Genomic DNA, 22,145 nt, shown 5'->3' with positions numbered 1-22,145 from the left:
ACTAGTCGTATGATCCCTACACTCCCAGGTTCTCCCCTTCTCCTCCTGAATCACTGCAACATGGAATGTTAGCTGCTATTATTATTATCCTTGCAATTGGTATTATTAGCCTGATGATGTCTCCAATGATCCGGTTTTGCCCCCCCTTTGACACTTTTTTCACAGAGCAGCCAGAGTGATTTTTATAAAAATAAAATCCAAACATGCCTTTGCTTGCTTAAAATCGCTCCGACTTTCCAGACCAAGCCTCATTTCTGGAGCCTGCCATTCGGAGCTCTTCCAGGCCCGGCACCGGCGGCTCTCCTGCCTCTCCACCTCCAGGGCAGGAAGCTACTGACCACCTCCTTCCCCTGGACCACTCCTCATACTTTAGACTCAGGGTGCAGCCTCCTCAGCAAAACCTCCGTGATGTCCTTCATTGCAGGCTTCGCGTCCCTTCACCATGTAGGCACTCTCTGTTTTTTACTGTGAAAAATAATTTGTGACATAAAATTCACCGTTGTAACTATTTTTTTAAAGATTTATTTATTTATCTGAGAGAGAGAGAGGGAGGGAGACAACACAAGCAGGGGGAGTGGGAGAGGGAGAAGCAGACCCCCCTCTAGGCAGGGAGCCTGATGTGGGGCTGATCCCAGGCCCCTGGGACCACAAGCTGAAGGCAGATGCATAACCGACTGAGCCACCCAGGCGCCCCCATTGTAACGATTTCTTTTTTTTAAAGATTTTATTTATTTATTTGACAGACAGAAAGACAGCCAGCGAGAGAGGGAACACAAGCAGGGGAGTGGGAGAGGAAGAAGCAGGCTCCCAGTGGAGGAGCCCGATGTGGGGCTCGATCCCAGGACCCTGAGATCATGCCCTGAGCCGAAGGCAGACGCTTAACGAATGAGCCACCCAGGCGTCCCCATTGTAACGATTTTTAAGCATACAGTTCAGTGGCATTAAGTACTTTATTCAGTTTTAACACAAGTTTATTACTCGAGATGCAGCAGGCATTGAAATATACAGCAGTTTTCCATAGAGCTGGAGAAGGAAATATCAGAAGTTATAAATGAGAGAAGACGTAGTCTCATTTAATAGGAAGGGTTAAGCTATTAACAGTTAAGACCTGAGCTGCCCAATATGGTGGCCACTGGCCACACGTGGCCATTTACATTGACTAAAATTAAATAAAATGTGAAAATTAGTTTCCCAGTTGCACCAGTCACATTTCAAATGTTCAACAGCCACATGTGGCTACAGGGCACCACACGGGACAGCACAGATACTGAGTATTTCTATCACTGCAGAAAGTTCTACTGGACAGCCCTGCTAAAGACTATTTTTAAAAGAAATGAGAAATATCCAGCTGGTGAAAGGCAAGGCACATAGGCAGGAGCAAAGCCACAGCCACAAGGGAAGCTGATGCATGCTGGAAGCATGTAGAAACCCAGCAGACAGAGACCACAACCTTGGCCTGTGTCCATACCCAAAGGCCATAAAAACCCCAAGTTAATCTGTACCCAAAGGTATGCTTTTAAAAAAATCATAAATGCTGGCAATGACGACACTAATGAAAGTGCCAACAGCAGTATGTGCAGAGGCTAAGAATGGAATGGTTAAGACAGGGAAGACATTAAGAAGCCAATAAGGCCTCTCCAGCAAGGACATGTTCAGAGTCTTAAGGAACGGACTTCAGTCAGGGGGACAAGGTGAGTGGGGCATTCCAGGCACAGTTCAAGGTCACGGAGCTAGTAGGTGGGAGAGCCAAGATTCAAACACAGGTCTATTTCCCAGTGATCCTGACCACGAGACTGAGGAAACTGCAAAAGCACGACAATCTGAGGCAGTGAGTGGCTGGAGTCTTAAGTACAATGAGGGAAATGACAGGCGATAAGTCTAAGATAAGCAGGGGCTAGTACAAAGGGCTTTGTCTCTCTGGCTAAATTTGAACTTTATCTTAGTGAGGAACTGCTGAAGCAATCTAGTAAGCAAAGTAATGAAACAACCACGTTTCCATGTCAGAAAGCAAGCTTTCCATGTGGAGGAAGGCTACCTGGCAGGAGAAGAGACAGACAGAAGGACAGGTGAGTCAGAAGGCAGCACACAGTAAGGGAAGACTTCAGGCTCAGAGCCCAGCCAGCTCCACCCAGCACACGACCTTGGACACGGGTCCTGGTCCCTGTTTCCTTCACATAAAGGGGTATCTCCCTACACATTTTGTTGGGGGCGAGGGACTGGCCTCTTCGGAGGACAGCTGCCAGAGCTTTCCTGACAACATCCCCCTGCTGTCCTCTCTGGGACGGAGGGCTGCGAGGACAAGGCAGGGCTGGAGTTGCCAGGGCCTCCGGTGGCTCTGCACGGAGAGCCTGTCAGACTGAAGCAAAAGCACAGCCTAGGGAGACAGAAAAGGGTGGGGCCCCAGGCTTCCCAGTAACACAGGCCAGTCAGTTCCTCTATCGGTTTAAAGGTTTGCGCAGGGTTGAGGTTCCCTGCAAAAAGTCTGTGGTCAGGATTACAGAGGACACATGTGAAGCGCGGAACACGTTGTCTTACTCATGTCAGGTACTCAATACAGGGGGTGTTCTCAGTACTACTCAAATAGTTCAGTCAAGAGAAAAGCACCTGAACTAAGGCAGGCACAATGAGAATGAAGAGGAAAGATGAAATCTTAGAAAGATATTCAGGGAGCAATCATCAAAAAGGCTTAATGGGGCGCCTGGGTGGCACAGCGGTTGGGCGTCTGCCTTCGGCTCAGGGCGTGATCCCGGCGATCTGGGATCGAGCCCCACGTCAGGCTCCTCCGCTAGGAGCCTGCTTCTTCCTCTCCCACTCCCCCTGCTTGTGTTCCCTCTCTCGCTGGCTGTCTCTATCTCTGTCGAATAAATAAAATCTTTAAAAAAAAAAAAAAGGCTTAATGATTGACTAAACAAGAAAAAAGAAAAAGAAAGGTATAAGATGGTCACTTTCAAAGGAGGTGTTTTTGCCAGCCAGAGGACATCTGCTGATGTGTGGAAACGCATTTGATTGTCATGGGGACAGGGTGCTACTGGCATCTAGTGGGTGGGGACCAGCTGCTCAACACCGTACAATGCATGGGGCTGGCCCCTCAAAGTATTATCCGGCCTCAAGTGTCAGTTCTGAGGTTTAGAAACTGTGGTCTAGGATGGCTTCCAGGTTCCCAGACTAGGGTGACTGGGTAAGACTAGGCCATCAATCAAGAGAGAGCACACAGGAGGAAGGACAGAGGTCTGGGGCTGGGGGAGGTGCAAAGGAGAGCCCGAGTTCAGACTGGGATGTGGTAAAACTTGTGTGCCCATGGGGTGCCCAGACTGACCTGTTGAGTAAGAGCTTGGAAACGCATCAGAGGAGAGGTCGAGATGTAACAGGAGTCAGGAGCCCCAAAGTGCCAAGGTGAAAACCCAGGTCCCACGAGTAATAAGTTTATCCAGGGAGCATGAAGAGAGGATGGCAAAGGACAAAGCCGAGGATGATATAAATCTTAGCAAACCACAGCATTTAAAACTATTACATCTTCCTTGTAATTAACTGCGTTAAGGTCGAGGAAAGGTGCGTATGAAAGGACATTTGTTACCAACAGTAGGTTAACGGTTCCCAATCCTCACCTTGATTTACAACTTGAACTACTGCAGCAAAGAGGAACATTTAGGGAGTGTCCGACTCATCTACTCGTTTTAACCACTGAAAGCAATGCCTGACAAATGCTAGAGAAAATAATTTTGACCAAAATGCTATTAGCTCTCAATAAATCTGGAAGCAGAAATGGATCCACAAACTCCCTTACCAATTTTAAGCAAAGACTGTTTCAAAGCTATTTTATAAAGACCAAACTCTGTGTGTTCAACAGACAACATTCACAGGCTTGCTGGGGGTGGGGGACGGGGAACAGTGCTGGGTGCTAGGTAGGGAGAACATTTCTCAGCGCCTATGTCCCTGAGTATGTCAGCGAGGACATGGCATCTTCATGCCTGCTGTCTCATCTCACTTGACTGATCTGCATAGCGAAATTGTCATACGGATATTGCCATCTCTGTGTTAGGGTTGAAGAAACCATTTCAAAGATTTTCTGTGATTTGCCATGCTCACATAACTACTTAAATGGCAGGAAAAGAGACATGCCCTGTGAAACCTGAGGGGCAGCCAGGAAGGCGGGAGGAATAGCTGGTCCCTAATGAAAATTAGGACCAGTCCTAGAACAAGAGTGTCCGTCCGGGTGCTTTAGATGTGTTAGTCCTTCAGTCCTTTACGCCCTGGGGACTATGATTATTCCCATTTTAAAGTGAGAAATTTGAGTTTCAGAGACTTTAAGTAAATTACAAAGTTTTACACATAGTAAATGGCAGCGCTGAGGCTTAAACCTACGTCTGCCTAATGCCCAAGCCCACGTTCTTCATTTATACTTTTTCTTTTGCTTAACACTGAATTTTCTCTACTGTTTTGGTAAGATGAGGGTTTGGGCTTTTTCTCTCACCAGCCAGATGACTACACGTCCAAACACGGCTGGAAGAAAGGAAAAGTTAGTTTCATTTATTTTCTTCTTACTTTCTATTAAGTACATGATTTGGATAGAAAGGACCAGAGTAAGCTGTCATTACAGCTTCTGTGCTGGAGAACTTAGGGGGAAAGTGAACGTTCTAAAGGAAGGCTGCGATCAGCTTTGACTAGAATAAACTAGGGCTCTCTTAGCTACTCACATTTTGAAGTTTTATCAACAGGAGATTAGGGACAGTAAAATTTAATGGCTGACGCGCTGAAAGAGAACCTAAAGTGGGAAAGAAATATTTTTCCATCTGGTTCAATTACTTAGATGCCAAGAAAAAAGAAAATGAAAAGGAGATGGGCATATTGTTGCTTTGCTAAACGTGTGAGTATGCTTTCACATGCTACCAAAACCCCCTTCCACCAGCTCTTGGGACACAATGTCACGTCTGCAGCAGCACAAGCTTTCCCAATGACAAAGTCATGGGACAAACAAAGATCGCTGGGCCTGCCTTTCCCTTCTCCCTGTTTCAAGCATCTCTCATCTACAAAGAATTCAAAACACATGTAAAATTAAGTATTCAGCACTTGAATTACTTTTTGGATGAAGACTTGACATTTCTGTTATTTTTCCACTCTTAAAAACAATAAAACTTCTGGGGGTAATTTTTTAAAAGTTTCTATTGTTAAATATTTAGAGCATACAAAAGAACACCCGTGCACCCACCACTCAGTTAAAGCACAGAACATTCCCAGTACTCAGAGACCCCTGTATGGCTCTATGATCTCACCCCTTCCTACCCTGTGAGTTAACCACCCCTTAACTATGCTTTGTAGCCTGAACAACATATTTTTCGTTTTATATGTATATATATATATTTTTTTTTTTTTTTTAAGATTTTATTTATTTATTTGACAGAGAGACAGCCAGCGAGAGAGGGAACACAAGCAGGGGGAGCGGGAGAGGAAGAAGGCGGCTCATAGCGGAGGAGCCTGATGTGGGGCTCGATCCCATAACGCCGGGATCACGCCCCGAGCCAAAGGCAGACGGTTAACCGCTGTGCCACCCAGGCGCCCCTCGTTTTATATATTTTTATAAAAGGATTTGTACTATTTTATTCTTCTGTGACTTGCTTTTTCTCACTCAATACTATGTTCCTGAAATTAATTTATGTCGTGTACGGTTCATTCATGTAAATGCTGTACAGAATTCCGTCATTAACATACCACAACATATTTATCCATCCTCCTTTTGATGGACATTTAGGTTTCCAATTGGTGCTGCTACACACAGTGTAAACATCCAGATACTCGCCTCCTATACAAGCATATATACAAGAGTTCTTCAGTGAGGCAGGTTAATTGCAGATACCTCAAGCTGCTGGGTCACCCGTTGTCCATTTTCCAACTTCACTGCATACTGTTATTGTTTTCCAAAGTGATTACTACAATTTACTCTCCCATCAGAAGAGTGTAACAATTCCTGTTGCCCCATATCCTCACCAATCCTTGGTACAGTATTTTCCAATCTTTTAAGTTTTTGCTAATTTGAGGAATACAAAATGCTATCTCATTGTGGTTTAATTTGCATTTCCTTGATTACCAATTAAGTTGAATTTTTTCCCCCTACATTTATTGGCCATTTAGGTTTTTTTCTACCATGAAATTTATTTCTTTATTTTTCTACTAGATCTTTTTCTTATCAATTTGTAAGAGTACTTTATGAATTTGGATACAAATCCTTTTCTGATAATATGTGCTGAAAATATTTTCCCTTAGATACTTTCAATACAGTGTCATTTAATGAATGCAAGTTAATTACAAAAAATATGAATGAAACAACTTTTTTCATTCCTGATTTGTGCTTTTGCACTGTGTTTAAACATCCCCATCCCAAGATCACAAATATTCTTCTATATTTGTTTCTGTAAATATTAAATCTTTTCATATTTATATGAAACCATTTGATATTTATTTTTGTATACACTGTGTCTGATTTGATCCTTATACATGGGGAAATGATCATGAAAATGGAGGCAGAAATTATAGTGTTATAGTGACAAGCCAAGAAAGCCCAAGTATTGCCAGCAAACACCAGAAGCTAGGAAGAGACAAGGAAAGATTCTTCCCCGTGCCTTCCAGAGAGAGCCCCACTCAGCCAGCACCTTGATTTTGGACTCCCAGCCTTGAGAACAGTGACAGTATACATTTCTGATGTTATGAGTCACCCAGTTTGTGATTTTGTTAGGGCAGCTGCCAGAGACAATCACATGGAGGATCCCAGCACCTCTTGTCGAAGAGCCCATCCTCTCTGCTAATCTGAGTGTCAGTTGTCACTTTTCCCCACTGATTGGTAAGACCATTTCTATCACAGACTCCATACACATGTGGTAGTCTGAATCTAGGCTTTTCACTCTCGATGCACTGGTCCATCTCTAACCGTACAGTTATACTACACTGCCTTAATTCTCCAGCTCTGTGTTAAGTGATGTGTAGGGCAAGTCCTCTTGTTATTTCTGTTCTCTCTTCCATATAAATTTTAAAATCAGTTTATCAAGTTTCAGAAAAAAATTATTGGGCTTTTTATTGGAATTGCTTTGAATTTAAATGCCAATCTGAGGAGAAATGACACCTTTAAATTACTGAGCCTTCTTACCACGATCATGACAAAGCCCTGTGCTTATTTAGATCTTATTTTAATGTCTCCTAATATTTTTTTTCCATGGAGGCCTTACTAGGTTTAGTCCCAAAATTCTTTTATTTTCTCTTGCTACTCTAATGATACTTTAAAAAACTATATTCTTAAACAGGGACTCATTTAAATAAAAAAGATGAAACACTGATCTTTAGAAACAGTTCCTCATCGTATACTCATGTCAGGAACCTCTTGACTGAAAATCTCCTCCAGAACTCAGACATTTTAATAACCATATTAATACCTACTATTTCAGTGCTCATTATGTGTTAAACACTGCCCTAAATATGTAATCTTCAAACCTCCACTAAATTCTGTTAGCCTCATTCTACAGGTGAGGAAACTGGTTTAAAGAGATAAGGACCCAATGAGGTAGCTCTGGAAATAAAAACCAGTATTTGATTCCACTGCGTAATTTCTTAAAAACCATTGTATTGTCTCCTGTATTGTGGTAGATGAGAATAAAATCCACCTTAACCTCAGAATCCAAGAAGAATTATTATTTCCTAATAATCAAAATCCCCTCAGGCTGCCCAAATTCACTTGATGGGTTTTCCAAATCAAAATAGCATCGATACTGCATTCAGGGTTTCAAAACTACTGTTCTGATTAATTTAGAAGAAAATATTCTATAGACATAAACATTCAACACTTTCAACAATTACATTCAAAAAACAACTAAAAAATATAGTAAACCAAGAACGTCACAAAAGTCAATGTTATTTCTGTTTGTTACAAGGGCAATTTTCAGATAATTACTCAATTACTTAAAAGAGAGATTCTCAATGTTTAAATGTCAATTTTCAAATTAACTGACTCTCTTTCAAGATTCAGTAATGGACCTCACTCAGACCCTAGAGCTTCTAGGCTGATGATTATTACTACTTCTGTGGGCAAGCCAACATCTGACTAATCTCGTGATTTCGGTGATTACATTACTGTTTTATGCGTAAATTCTTTCTTAATATATTAGTCACAGAATCAGCATATCGGAGTGCCAGTAATCTTTTGACCTCCAGTCCATACCAAAGAATCCTCAGTTTTTAACGCATAAAAACATGATCTCACCTTATGTTAACAAATAATCCGTGAATGACATCTACTTATTTAATTACATCTGTTTGTGTTCTGTGATGCTACAAATATTTATTAAACTTCTTCCAAGCACTTGGGGCACATCATTGAACAAAACAAACAAAACACATTGACAATTTTCCCTATGAGAACAAGCCAACCAATTGGGGAAAAAACAAAAAACAAAAAACAAAAACACAGGCCCAGCACCCTCCAGGTGTGGTTCGGGAGTGCTTGGGAACAGCTAACCAGCCTATTTAAATCACATGTGTGCAGTACACCTGAAATTAACACCGTCATCAAAATTAATGTATGCTAGGCAAAGTACCCTTTGCTACATATGCCTGCACATTGTTTTCAAAATGGATAAATTGGACAGTGCTGTTTGGTAAGATAAAAATGCATCAGTATTTTCAATATAACAGCTCCTAGAGTCTTCTTAATATCAATAATTTCACTGGATGAGAGAAAATAAAGATTAAAAAGCAATGGCATTTTTCCTATGCCCATTTCAGTGAACTATTGGTATCCCTACAAAACCCCAGTAATTGGCAACTTATTAAAAATAAAAAGCACAGCAGCGGCGGCGGCAGAGAGAGAACAATAGCAGGTTGGTGTAAGTAGAGCAGAGCTTCGAGATAGCTGCAGGCAGCTCTGCAGTTGCTCTGCAGTCAATTACTCTCACAAAAGAGCATCAATGAGGCCAGGTAGCCCCTGGGGTCGGTTACACATGTTATCATTCAGAGAGACATCATGCTTACAAACAGTGGTGCAAGCATTAAGATCCAAGTTCCACAAACTGCTTTGCAACACATAACATTTACTCCAGCTCATCACTTGAAGGCTTTTTCTTTTCTTTTCTTTTTTAAGATTTTATTTATTTATTCGACAGAGATAGAGACAGCCAGCGAGAGAGGGAACACAAGCAGGGGGAGTGGGAGAGGAAGAAGCAGGCTCATAGCAGAGGAGCCTGATGTGGGGCTCGATCCCAGGACTCTGGGATCACGCCCTGAGCCAAACGCAGACGCTTAACCACTGTGCCACCCAGGCGCCCCTGGAGGCTTTTTCTGAATATGGTGGAACAGAGGAAGCAGAAGGGCAGGTCACCAGTGGGGAAGATGTACGCCGCCTGGGTTCCACCAGTCCCTGGGAACCAAAGTGGCAGCAGGTGATTCTGGAATGACTGGCCCTGGACACCAACCACAGCATCCTCAACCAGAAGGAAAAGAATTGGACCTGTGCTCCCACTTTACCCTAATGGTCTGTGAATAAATAGTAGACTCTCAGGTTTCACAGGACTGACCAAAATTTGCATTAAAAGATCCTGTCCCATACCTCCTTCTCTTATAATTAAACAACCAAGAACCCAGAGACTAAGAACAGTACCAGTGGTTTATGAAAAACAAAAGAGTATTCATATTCTCTAAAAACTTAAGAGACGTGGCAACACATAAAGACACAGAGTTAAGGATTTTGCCCAACGTTCTGTATTAGAATGTTCTCTTTTCCGTTCCTTCCCTTTCGTTTAGGGTAACGGTGAGATGCAGAGGGCTGAAGAAGGCAGTACTATGTGTGTGGGAAAAGGGCAAGAAGGCAAACTGAGGAAGGAAAGGAAAGTGGAGAGAGGTACATCATAATAGGCAACAGAGACAAGACAGGAGTCCAAGTTGAGGCTAGCCACTAGCTTCCCAACCCGCGACTAACAGCCCTTCTGGATTCCAGATCACTCCCTGCAGAAAGATGGGACCAGAATTTTCAGCCGTTTCTGGAGGTACTTCTGAGCTGCACCTGCCATGTGGCAGGAAACGAAAACAAAACATAAAATCGCAGAAGCAGAAGGCCTCACCACATGAGAATATTCTGATGGCTGAACCTAAGGCTATATAAAGAAAGAAGATACCGGATCTCAAAATTTTATCTCAAATACAGAACTTATTGTAACTATAAAGATTTTCCATAGTGGCACTGATTAAAGTAATCATTAAAGAGTTTACTGGGCTATCTTCCCAATTTTGTCTATTTCATTGCATACTTGTATATTTTTGCATTCTTATGACATACCTGGAAGAGATGAAAGTAGAAGCAAACAGTATTCTCATGAAGCTGATTTCTGTTATGGAAGGGCAAATGGTGGGACACGAACTGATGGAAAGAGGAAGGTGGGTCATACAGCCAGAAGCAATCCTGATGGGAATCCATTAAGAGGGTGAGGCAGACCTGGGCAGTGGGGAAAACCTGGCATGTTGTGACATGTGAAGTCTTTGTGATGCACGAGACTGCCCTGACAGCTGGCTGGGAAGCACCAACAGTTCAGGACTAAAAACGTGCTTTGTTTTAGCTACTGGTGAAGTTTGTTAAACAACATTGTCAACACCAATAATCAGTTCTACTATACTTAACAAGACAGGTTGATAATCAGTGGCCAACATTTTTTGAAACCTGCTAGAAAGCTAATGCCAACCTGCAAAACTGAAGCTCATTCAACACAGACCTTGGCCTCATCACAGTCTAAGGCAATGAACAAACGGGCCTGATATCCTCCTCATTAAATTCAAAAGTTTGTTAAAGGAAAAGGGTAGTGAAAATCTGGCCAAGAAAGGCAAGCAAGAGGGGCACCTGGGTGGCTCAGCCTTTAAGCGTCTGCCTTCGGCTCAGGTCATGATCACAGGGTCCTGGGATCGAGCCCCACATTGGGCTCCCTGCTCAGCAGGAAGCCTGCTTCTCCCCTCTCACACTCCCCTTGCTTGTGTTCCCTCTCTCACTATTTCTCTGTCAAATAAATACATACAATCTTAAAAAAAAAAAAAAAGGGCAAGCAAGAAAAGACATCAGGAATGGGGAAGAAAGACAGGATGGAAGCAAGGTTGATGGGCTATAACTTTGGAGATATGCAGCAGTACCAACTCCCGGATGAATAATCAGAAGACCAGAGGCCCCCCAACTCAGTCTACTCCTGTTCCTATTCCAGCAGGCATTCTACGTATGGGCCCCTTCAATACATGTGTAAGAACCTGAGATCCATATGGGCCAGGGACATGGAGGAAACATTTTTTTTTTAAGATTTTATTTATTTATTTGAGAGAGAGAGCACAAGCAGGCAGAGGGGCAGAGGGAGAGGGATAAACATACTCGCTGCTGAGCAGGGAGCACAATAGGGGCTCTATCCCAGGACCCTGGGATCATGACCTGAGCTGAAGGCAGACGCTTAACCGACTGAGCCACCCAGGCACAACCGACTGAGCCACCCAGGCGCCCCCGTCTTCACAAAGCCATGAGGGTGACTATCCAACAGTGTGGCTACTATCCCCAAATTGAGAAACAAGTCATTCATAACCTTGAAGCAATACATAAATCAGACTAATCTTTTAAAAACTGATTTTTTTCCTTTTGAAAGATAGACTCCCTCCACTTCACAGTCCTTAAGCATATTTCTCCTCCTACACGAATTTATACATACTCAAAGGTAGCAATGGTTCACTCACATTCCTTCACTGAGTGCAGGAAAATCACAATCCATTTACAATTATAATGCCCTAAAAATAAGTTATTTCTTTCAAATGTGAAGGTAACAAATAAGTGGAAATATTCTCGTTAAAACTCCTAATAGAAAGTTGGTCATTTGTAAAATAAGTCTGCCAGAGGCAAAAAAAAGAAAAAAAAGTCATTTGGAGGATTTAAAAGCCTATTTTGGTTGTTAAAGCAGCATTTGCAGCAGGGTATATAGGACTATAAACATCAAATTAAGTGACTTTAGCTAAACTAAAACAAGTATGAATTTTCTGACTTTCAAAATCCACTAGGAAAACTTTTCAAAACCTGGCATACAATATTTTCTTGGCTTATACTACTTGAGACAAAAGTAACAACACTTCTTAGGGATTTGCATTAAATGATCCTTTCAAATTTGGGCAAAACTCATCTAACTATTCTAAAATTATTTGAACACTGGGAAATTTCTATATAAAAACAATGTTAGGGTTGCCTGGGTGGCTCAGTCGGTTTAAGTGTCTGCCTTCGACTCAGGTCATGATCCCTGGGATTGAATCCCTGCTCAGTGGGGAGCCTACTTCTCTGTCAAATAAATAAATAAAATCTTTTTAAAAAACCCCAAAGCAACAATGTTAGTAGAGACACTTGAGCAGAGAGAAATCTGGAATTAAGCCAATATTTCATATTCCATGTTGCTCAAGGTCCAGATGCATGTGGCAGAGAACTGCAGGCAAGTGTCACCCACACTCTATCTCGTTTTTTACAGCACTCTAACAAATCCATTAAAAGCAAAACTTCACGGTAGAAAGGTAATCAAAGGTTTTCAAAAGTTTCCAAAGCTAAGTATGCAAAAATATATTTAAAGCAATTGTAAGACTGCAGTATTTATAAAAGTAAAAAACCAATAACCTAAATATTCAGAACAGCTAACGTTTACTGAGTGCTTCCTACGTGCCGCACATAAGTGTGGGTAACTGCATGTTTCAAGTCATTTTCAAAATGAGAATTCTCTTAGATGGGGACTAGTAACATCTCCAATCTACAGATAAGAAACTGGGGCACAGTGAAGATGAGTAAGATTTCTCAGTTGCCAGAGGGCTGGGATCCCAATTTGGAGCAGAAGCCCCCACCACAACACCGCACTGACTCTCAGGACAGGGAGCTTAAAGAAACAATAGCACCCATACAGCTACTATGGTGGGGGAGGCGGTGCAGGGCAGGGGGCAAGGACCGTGCCTTCTGATTGCTGACCATTGTAACTCCTAGGAATGCAGCATGCCTGGCACATCATACTCAATATAATCTACAATATATATTATACACACAGCTCTATATACATAAATAAAATGCCTAGAAGAATATGCATCAGTTGTTAACAGGGAGTAGAACTGAGGGGGAGTGGGGAGGGATTTTAAAATAAGAAATGGGGGAATTATAATTTTATATACTTCTCATGATCTGACTGTTAGGCAAGAATATTACTTTCTAAATTCTGAAATGATTTCAAACTTTCAGAAAAGTTGCAAATGTGGTACAAAGAAAGAACTCTTTCTCCCAGAACCATTGAGAGTAAGTTGTCAGTCTCATGCTTCATCATCCCAAATACTTTAATATGTTTTTCTTTTAAAAATTCTTCTGTGTTAACTACAACACAACTATCAAAATCGGAATATTAATACTGATATGTTCCTCCCATTTAATCTTCAGGCCCCTGCACCTGTCCCAGCAGTGGTCTTTATAGCAAAGGATCAGTTAAGAAACATGTGGCATTTAGCTGACTTGTCTCTTCGGTGCCTTTCAGTTTGAAATGGTTCCTCAGTTTTGCTTGGACTCGACAATTTTGAAGATGATTGCAGGCCACTTAATTCGTAGAACATTCCCCAAATTGGGTATGTCTGATATTTCTCATGATTAGATTCAGGTCATGTACCTTGGCACGAATATCACTGAAGCGATGCTGTCTTCTCACTGCATCCTATCATGTGACACAATTTCAATTTGTCCCATTCTATGAGATTGACTCAGATCACTCGCTTACGGTGGTGTCTGCCAGATTTCTCCACTGTCGTCTTTTTCCTCTTTGTATTCAATAGGTATTTTGTGGGAAGGTACTTTGAAATTTAAATAACCCATTCCTTGAACTCTGAATTTATTTAGATCTCCATACACAGGTTTTATTGCAAAGTAGGTGAAACTGTGTGAGAACCCTTACTTTTATTCAACAGGTTTTAATCAATGACTTTGACATCTTAAATTTTGATAATCAAATTACCCCAGATTTGGCCCAGTGGGAGCCCCTTCAAACTGGCTTCTGGGTCCTTCTGAAGTGTTTCCATCATTCTATGAAAACATCTAGCGTGAGATATTCCAGGTTCATTTAAAACTTTCCTGCTTTAATCCTATAATCAGCCATTCTTCCAGAAGCTGGGATTCCTTTTAGTAGAAAATGGTATTTAGAAGCCAAGCTCTGGGCCTGTGATGTGCTCACTGCTGGGGTATTGCTGCTCCCAGGTACTCTCTTCCTCTCTATGGGAAGAGCTAAGAAATGTATGTATGCATGTATGTATAAATACACATGTAAAGGGGCACTTGGGTGGCTCAGTCAGTTAAGTGTCTGACTCTTGATTTTGGCTCAGGTCATGATCTCAGAGTTGTGAGATCAAGGCCTGCATCGGGCTCAGTGGGGAGTCATTGGGGAGTCTGCTTGGGATTCTCTATCTCCCACTCCCTCTGCCCCCACCCCCATGCTCACTTGCTTTCTCTAAAAATAAAAAAAATAAATCTTAAAAAAATACGCATTTTACATCTATAGTATTTTTATATTTATCAATACTTATTAAAACCCATGAGTCCACACCAACATTCTGATTCCAATCTAATATCACAGGGTCTATTCTAGTTTTTTCCTTTTCAACATCTGACACTCTCTTCTCTGACACTGAGAATTGCTGGCTCCTATTATCCTTAACATACTTATCCGATCAATCCTTCTGATTGATACATACAATCTGACCAATCTACCAGTGAGGCTGCCACTTCAGCCCTATGTGGGTACTCTTCTCATCTCTCTTTGGCTCCGCTACAACACACCAGTCCCTCTCTGTGTGTGAAGGCCTGCTCTTCCTACTTGGGCTTGGGCACTGACCTTCTCGGTCTACCTACTGGCCTCACGACTGAATTGTTCAGGAAGGAAAAGAGGAAAAGAAAAATATTTTTAAAAATTAAATGTTAAAAAATATAATTTTAAAAAATACTATCCATTAAAATGGAACTTGCTGTAAATCAGATAGCCAAGCTGAAGTTCACTTTTGCATCACCTATGAAGAACAGGTTTGTTAAGTAAATTAATAGTGTAAACAAGCTTGTAACCCAGATGTTTAACCTACTTAAGAAAACTAATTGTTTTCAAGCACTTTAAAATCACTGGGCATGTACTTGCCTTTAATTATTATCTAATTACAAATGATTTCTATTTTCTTCATTATGGCTTTGATAACTCCTCTACTTGATTACACTTTAAGAAGTACTACTTAAACTTGATAAAGTTAAACTGCTTTTTAAAATGTCTCTTTATTAATTTGGCTTTTAAATTAATCATCTGAAATCAGGTTTTTAATCATTCAGTGATTTCTCTTTTTTTAGTTAACCTATCATGCTGCTCGAAAAGAAAATGCCGGGGAGCCTGGGTGGCACAGCGGTTAAGCGTCTGCCTTCGGCTCAGGGCGTGATCCCGGTGTTCTGGGATCGAGCCCCACATCAGGCTCTTCTGCTATGAGCCTGCTTCTTCCTCTCCCACTCCCCCTGCTTGTGTTCCCTCTCTCGCTGGCTGTCTCTATCTCTGTCAAATAAATAAAATCTTAAAAAAAAAAAAAAAAGAAAAGAAAATGCCTTTCACTGACCACCCAGGACTGCCCCCTAAATCTCCTGCTCTGCGTGCCATCAGTCCTTGCCTTGCTGTCCCCCATTATCTATTATGGATGCAGTGCTGAGGACCCCCATCCTCTGAGTCCATAGGACATTGCACTTTACAAAACAGGAATTCATCCAGTTAACAAATTAGTCTGTACTGCATTCCCACAGGCTTAGGAAGAGAACATGTTCTTTTTTTTTTTTTTAAAGATTTTATTTATTTGATGGAGAGAGACACAGCGAGAGAGGGAACACAAGCAGGTGGAGTGGGAGAGGGAGAAGCAGGCTTCCCGCTGAGCAGGGAGCCCGATGTGGGGCTCGATCCCAGGACTCTGGAATCATGACCTGAGCCGAAGGCAGACACTTAATGACTGAGCCACCCAGGCGCCCCTAGGAAGAGAACATGTTCTGAGGTTACAGCACCTCGTTCCTCCACGTCCTTTTTTATGTGGCCCCAGACCAGTTACCAAGCTTTGGGCATGCCATCTTTCTTAAAAGCAAACCATTCTCCACATCAGGATGTCATGAGGACTAAATAAGGTAATGGAAAGTACTTGCTATATAACAGGCACTCAATGAATACGAGTTCATGACCCCCACCCACAACCCACCCGAAGCCTCACAGAAAACCTTGGTATCATTCAGAGCAGCGTTTTCCAGTTTGGTCACACAGAACCTTAGAGAGAACCTATAGAAGAACATGGGTCATAACTGCCTTCCTTTTTTTTTTTTTTTCTTTAAAGATTTTATTGATTTATTTGAGAGAGAGAGAATGAGTGCGGGGGGGGGGGGTGGGCAGAAGGAGAGGGAGAAACAGACTTCCCGCTGAGCAGGGAGCCCGACATGCGGCTCAATCCCAGAACTCTGAGACTATGACTTGTGCTGAAGGCAGACGTTTAACCAACTGAGCCACCCAGGTGCCCCCATAACTGCCTTCTTAAATTGTGTCTGCCCCTGACCAAAACAAGGGAAACATGAAAAAATACCAACAAGAGTTCTATGACCTAAAAATGAGCAGCCAACTTATCCCTTACCCAGGAGAATAGTACTGGTATTCATGGGGAAAGAAATGAGAAATAAATAGGCTGTATTTTCGATTTTGATTTCCAAATAAAGATGCCAACTAGTCTAGAGACCCCAATTGATCCTGGCCTGAGGGTTATCTCTGGTTTTTGCCTAACCATCTCTGTCAGGTACCAGTGACTAAATATTAGGATTTAAAAGAAGATCTTATTAATAAAAATCCATTAGAGGTAAGCAATTTTTAAAAACCATAGGTCCTGGGGCACCTGGGTGGTTCAGTCAGTTAAGCATCTAATTCTTGATTTCGGCTCAGGTCATGATCTCAGGGTCCTGGGATCATGTCTGTGTCAGGCTCCCCACTCAGCGGGGAATCTGCTTGTCCCTCTCCCTCTGCCCCTCTACCCACTGGTGCTCTCTCCCTCTCAAATAAATAAATAAAATCTTAAAAACAACAACCACCTACAGGTGTCAATAATGTGATGCACTATGGGATAGCCTAGTGATGTGTTTTTCAAAGAAACCAAAAAGACAAAGACAAAAAAAAAAAAAAAAAAAAAAAAAAAGCTGGTCCCCAGAAGCAAACCGAGCAGAACTGCAAAGATCCCAGTATGTTAAACATTTCAAACACATGGCCTCAACATAAAACACTAGAATCAGGAGTGATTCTAAAAATTGCTAGCAAATAATGCCACATGATCTATTTCTCTATATGTTCAATATTTGAAATATCTAAGCTTTTGGTATGTAAAATTATGTGGTTTTGCTGTGTCATTTCTTTTAAAATCATGAAAATTTGTTTGCATGGAAGACATGGAAGATATAAGGGCCTTCCTTCCAAACTGCCTCCAGAGCAAAGCCAGATATTAAAAGAATGCAAACCAAAAGCTGAGGTACCATGAATATGCACTGTTGCTTCCACAAGTAATTCCTTCTTCATAGAGAAGGATAAAGTGGTCTACATGTTTCATTTGCAAAGCCTCTGTGCTGCTAACAGCCTCCAAGCAAGGGTCAAAGAGCATCACCCTTGGATCTGCAAAGGGCCCAGGCTCTGAGTGATACGTCACAGACCTCAGACACAGGTGGAAGGCTCAGGGCCAGGGACTAAACTCCTCATCCAACGTAAGTCCAACTAGTTACCCAGAAAAGCCAATGTACCCTAAAACACAAGGGGACTCTCCCTCAGAAGAACACAGTCTTGTTTGTCAGACTGGGAACTACAAACTCCTCACCCCACGCCAAACCACTGCTGACACTACCACTATTTCGGCAAGAGGCAAATGGCCAGATTCCCCTCCCTTTAAGCACTGCGCATCAGCCAAGCTTTTCTTCAGTCTCTGCATCCCTCAATCTGGTCTGGCTCTCCTCAGTTTAATGGGGGGAAGAGTACAGATGCATAAAGGTGCTGCAGCTCGGAGAAGTCATGGACTGACAGGCATTTAGTCTTCTCTAATTGTGAAATCATCTTTGTTTCCTATTAAAAGATATTTGGGCACAAGCAAGGCAGGTGGAAAAAACTGAGAGTTCTACACATAAAATACACTGTTGCCTAAAATACAGAAACTTATTTTTAAAAAGGGAGGCAAGAGTCAACTGCACCCTTCCATGCCACCCCAAATATTTCTCCTAGAAGGAAGGGTGGCGCAGCAACTTCAGGAAGCTATTGCAAAGCTACGTGGCCTGGGAGAAGCTTTCACACCTGGCTTCCCCCTAAGGCAGCGGAACATACTGCTTAAGCACACAGACGCAGCAGCCAAGGCTGTCTGGGCCACTAGTCCTACCTGTGCAACCTTGGGCAAGACACTCAACCTCTCTGTAGTTAGTTTGAAGAGTCCTGATGAAGATTCACTCAGTGAACATATGGAAGGCTAGACAGTGTGCCTGGCATTCCTTAGAGGAAGCACACAGCAAGTAATTTTATCTTTCCACTTAAAAAAAAAAAAATCTCTTAATCTCTATACTCAATGTGGCGCTCAAACTTATAAGCCTGATATAGAGAATCATGTGCTCCCCTGACTGAGCCAGCCAGGCGCTCCTCTTTCCCTTCCAGTATGGAAGTTCTCACCTCCTCCCATCCAGACCCTCTCTTTGCCTATTCTGCCAGATCATTTGCTGCATTCTGGTTTCATCTTACTCCCAACGGAGCCTGGACTCTTGAACATTCACCAACAGTCACCAGCATTCCCCCAAAGACTTCACCCCTGGTTATCCCACACTACCTTTCTAGGCCAGTCCTCACTCAGCCTCAAATGAACCCTAACCAACTGCATTCTTCACCATGACTGGCTGGAAAAAACCTGCAAGGCCAAAGATCGCTGCAATCATAAATGAAGGGTTTCTCTCTCAGCAAAGTCCTAAGAGCTGGTAGATGTTTCATGGTTTTCTTCCTTTTCTTTGGTGGTGGGGGTGGGAAGGCTGTTCCAAATGTTTTATCTCTTTATGCTCCCCTTTATCTGCTCAGACTTCATCTTCTGTTTTACAGAGAGGAGTGACTCCCATTCAGAGGTGAATGTCTCTCAAGGGAACTCCCTCAAATATTCTTCCTTCTATTTCCAAATTTACTCTTCCCTCTCCAAGGCTAACCTGTCATATACGCAGCAAATCTCCTCCCACATCTCAGTTCTCTTCTTAGACCCTCCCTCCCATGTTCAAGTCAACTAACTGTACCAAAGGCCTACTCGGTGCCAAGTTCAGTCTGTGGATGATAAGGATACAGAGCTCATCTTACACTTTCAATCATTACCTCTCCACTTGCTCCTTCTCCTTAGCCTTCTGAATCATGCTTTAGGATGTAAGTCCTACAAGGGGAGGGATTTTTATCCATTTTGCTCACTGCTTTATCCATAGAGACTAGCATAGCTATTAAAATACATCAGGCACTCACACTCAATAGGTATTTATTGAGTTAATCCAAGTCATTCTTTTTTTTTTAAATAAGATTTTATTTATTTATCTGACAGAGAGATTGACAGCAAGAGAGGGAACACAAGCAGGGGCAGAGGGAGAGGGAGAAGCAGGCTTCCCGCTAAGCAGGGAGCCCGATGTGGGACTCGATCCCAGGACCCTGGGATCATGATCTGAGCCAAATGCAGATGCTTAACGACTGAGCCACCCAGGCGCCCCAATCCAAGTCATTCTTGATTCATTTCTTCATTCAACAAATGCTCAGGGAAAAGCAAAAGACCAAATAATCTGATCAAAAATGGGCAGAGGACCTGAATAGACATTTTTTCAAAGACCTACAGATGGCCAACAGACTCGTGAAAAGACATATCTCATTATCAGGGAAATGCAAATCAAAACCACAATGAGGTATTACCTCACATAAGTCAGAATGGCTAGTATTAAAAAGACAAGAAATAACAAGTGTTGGCGAGGATGTGGAGAAAAGGGAACCCTGGGGCACTGCTGGGAATATAAACTGGTGCAACCATTGTGGAAAACAGTATTAGGTTCCTCAAGAAAATAAAAATAGAAATACACTACAATCCAGTAATTCCACTACTTTGTATGTTACCAAAGAAAACAAAAACACTAATTTGAAATTACATTATCTACATATCTGCGAAGATATGGAAGCAACCTAAGTGTCCACTGACAGACGAGTGGATAAAGATGTGGCATATACACAAATGTGGAATATTGCTCAGCTTCTAAGAAAGAATGGGTCTTGGGCACCCGGCTGGCTCAGTTGGTAGAGCATGTGACTCTTGATCTCGGGGTTGTAAGTTTGAGTCCCATATTGGGTACAGAGTTTACTTAAAATTAAATCTTAAAAAAAAAAAAAAAGGAATGAGTTCTTGCCATTTGTGACAACATGGATGGACCTAGAGGGTATTATGCTAAGTGAAATAAGACAGAGAAAGACAAACACCACATGATTTTACTTATACGTAGAATTTCAAAACAAAACAAAAAAACGAGAATCATAAATATAGCAAACTGGTGGTTGCCAGAGGGGAGGAGGCTAGGAGGATGGTGAAATCGGTGAAGGGGATTAAGAGGTACAAACTTCCAGCCTGAAATAAGTAAGTCATGGGGATGTAATGTATAGCACGGGGAACACAGTCAATAACATTTATAATAATGCTGCATGGTGACAGATGGTAGCGACACATATCATGGTGAGTACAGCATCACGCATAGACTTGTCACATCATTACGTTGTACCTAAAACTAACACAACATTGTGGGTCAACTATATTTCAATTAAAAAAAAAGTGCACTGACCACTTGCTGCATGTCACAGTGCTGGGGTTTTAGAAGGGAGCACAACTAGTTTCTGGCCCACAGCTGCTCACTGTACTGACAGAAAAAGACCCCCAAACACATGGGGGAGACTCCTCAATGTGACAACAGGGGCAAACAGGATGACAATGTGCTGGGGCTGCTGGGCTCAACGGAGCCCTGAACCTGATGCACTGAGCTCCTCCAGGCCAATCTAGCTACCCAGATTCAGGGCTTATCTCGACTGACCTCCTGATGACTATCCTTCAGTTCCCTAACTCTTTCCTGTCTGGGTTTCTCTTGCAGCACCCTTTTTTCCTATCTTCATCCCACTCTTCTGACCTTCTGCTAAGGGAACACTCACTCTCATGGCTTAGATGACCATCTCTAGATGTCAGCTGATGTCTGGGAAACTCTCTCATGCTCCAGACCCTTATTTCTACCTGCCCAGCTATATTAACTGTCCAGTAAACTCCTAAACTATGTCCAAATCAAAACCACAACCTCTCAGACCCCATCCTCACCCTACTACATACTAAAAACCCCTCCTCTATCCACTGAACACCCACGCCAACTGATGGCATCACTCATTCTCCCAGCGTGGGCCTTACCTACAACTCCTCCGTTTCTGATCATATTCAATGGATTATAATTCAGAAGTGTCTCCAAAATCTGGTCTTTCCACTTTTACTATCACTGCCTTAACTTTACTTTCCGATTGCTCCTCTTGCTTTGACTGGCCACAATCTCTTCCCCCTCTATCACATACTCAACCTGGAGATCAAGTGAGGCACAGCTGATTTTTTTAACTGCTTTCTACAAGATGAAATCCAAATTTCTTAGAATACTCAAAGGCCAACCAAGCCTTCCACTCTCACCCAGACAGCCTGCCCTTGTGTCCTGCTAGTGTCTCACCATCTCCCACCCTCGCCCAGTCCCTAACTCCTTGTCTTTGCTGACGCTCTTTCCTCTGCCTAAAATGCTGACAATAAAACTAATGAAAACGGTAGCTAACACTGACTCCAAGCAATATGCTGAACACTTCAAATGTGTTCTCATTTAATCCTCATAACTATTCTTTGAGGTAGGTGCTATTATTACTCCTCATTTTACCGGTGAGAAAAGCTGAGACATACAGATAATACTTGCCCAACACTGGGCTGACCTAACCACACGGCTGTCCGGACTTTAGAACCTGAGTTCTTAACCACTACAGTACAGTGCCCCTGATTTATTGACCATCCTTTCCACC

At 42.4% G+C, this 22,145-nt stretch overlaps 1 protein-coding gene across 1 annotated transcript in view; it reads right to left on the bottom strand.

The window, feature by feature from the left end:
• Positions 1–215: 215 nt before the first annotated feature.
• Positions 216–22,145, bottom strand: part of LOC121104370 — a 143,097-nt gene continuing 121,167 nt past the window's right edge. Inside the window, exon 6 of the mRNA XM_040637089.1 lies at positions 216–465. Within this exon, the coding sequence (XP_040493023.1) occupies positions 438–465 (28 nt within the window). The 3' untranslated portion in view covers positions 216–437. The remainder of the gene's footprint in view (positions 466–22,145) is intronic.

This window comes from Ursus maritimus, unplaced genomic scaffold, assembly GCF_017311325.1.
Source record: "Ursus maritimus isolate PB19 unplaced genomic scaffold, ASM1731132v1 scaffold_21, whole genome shotgun sequence".
In the NCBI taxonomy this organism is placed as follows: Eukaryota; Metazoa; Chordata; class Mammalia; order Carnivora; family Ursidae; genus Ursus; species Ursus maritimus.
Note: the sequence above shows the minus strand (reverse complement) of the source record. Positions and strands in the feature narration are given on the sequence as shown.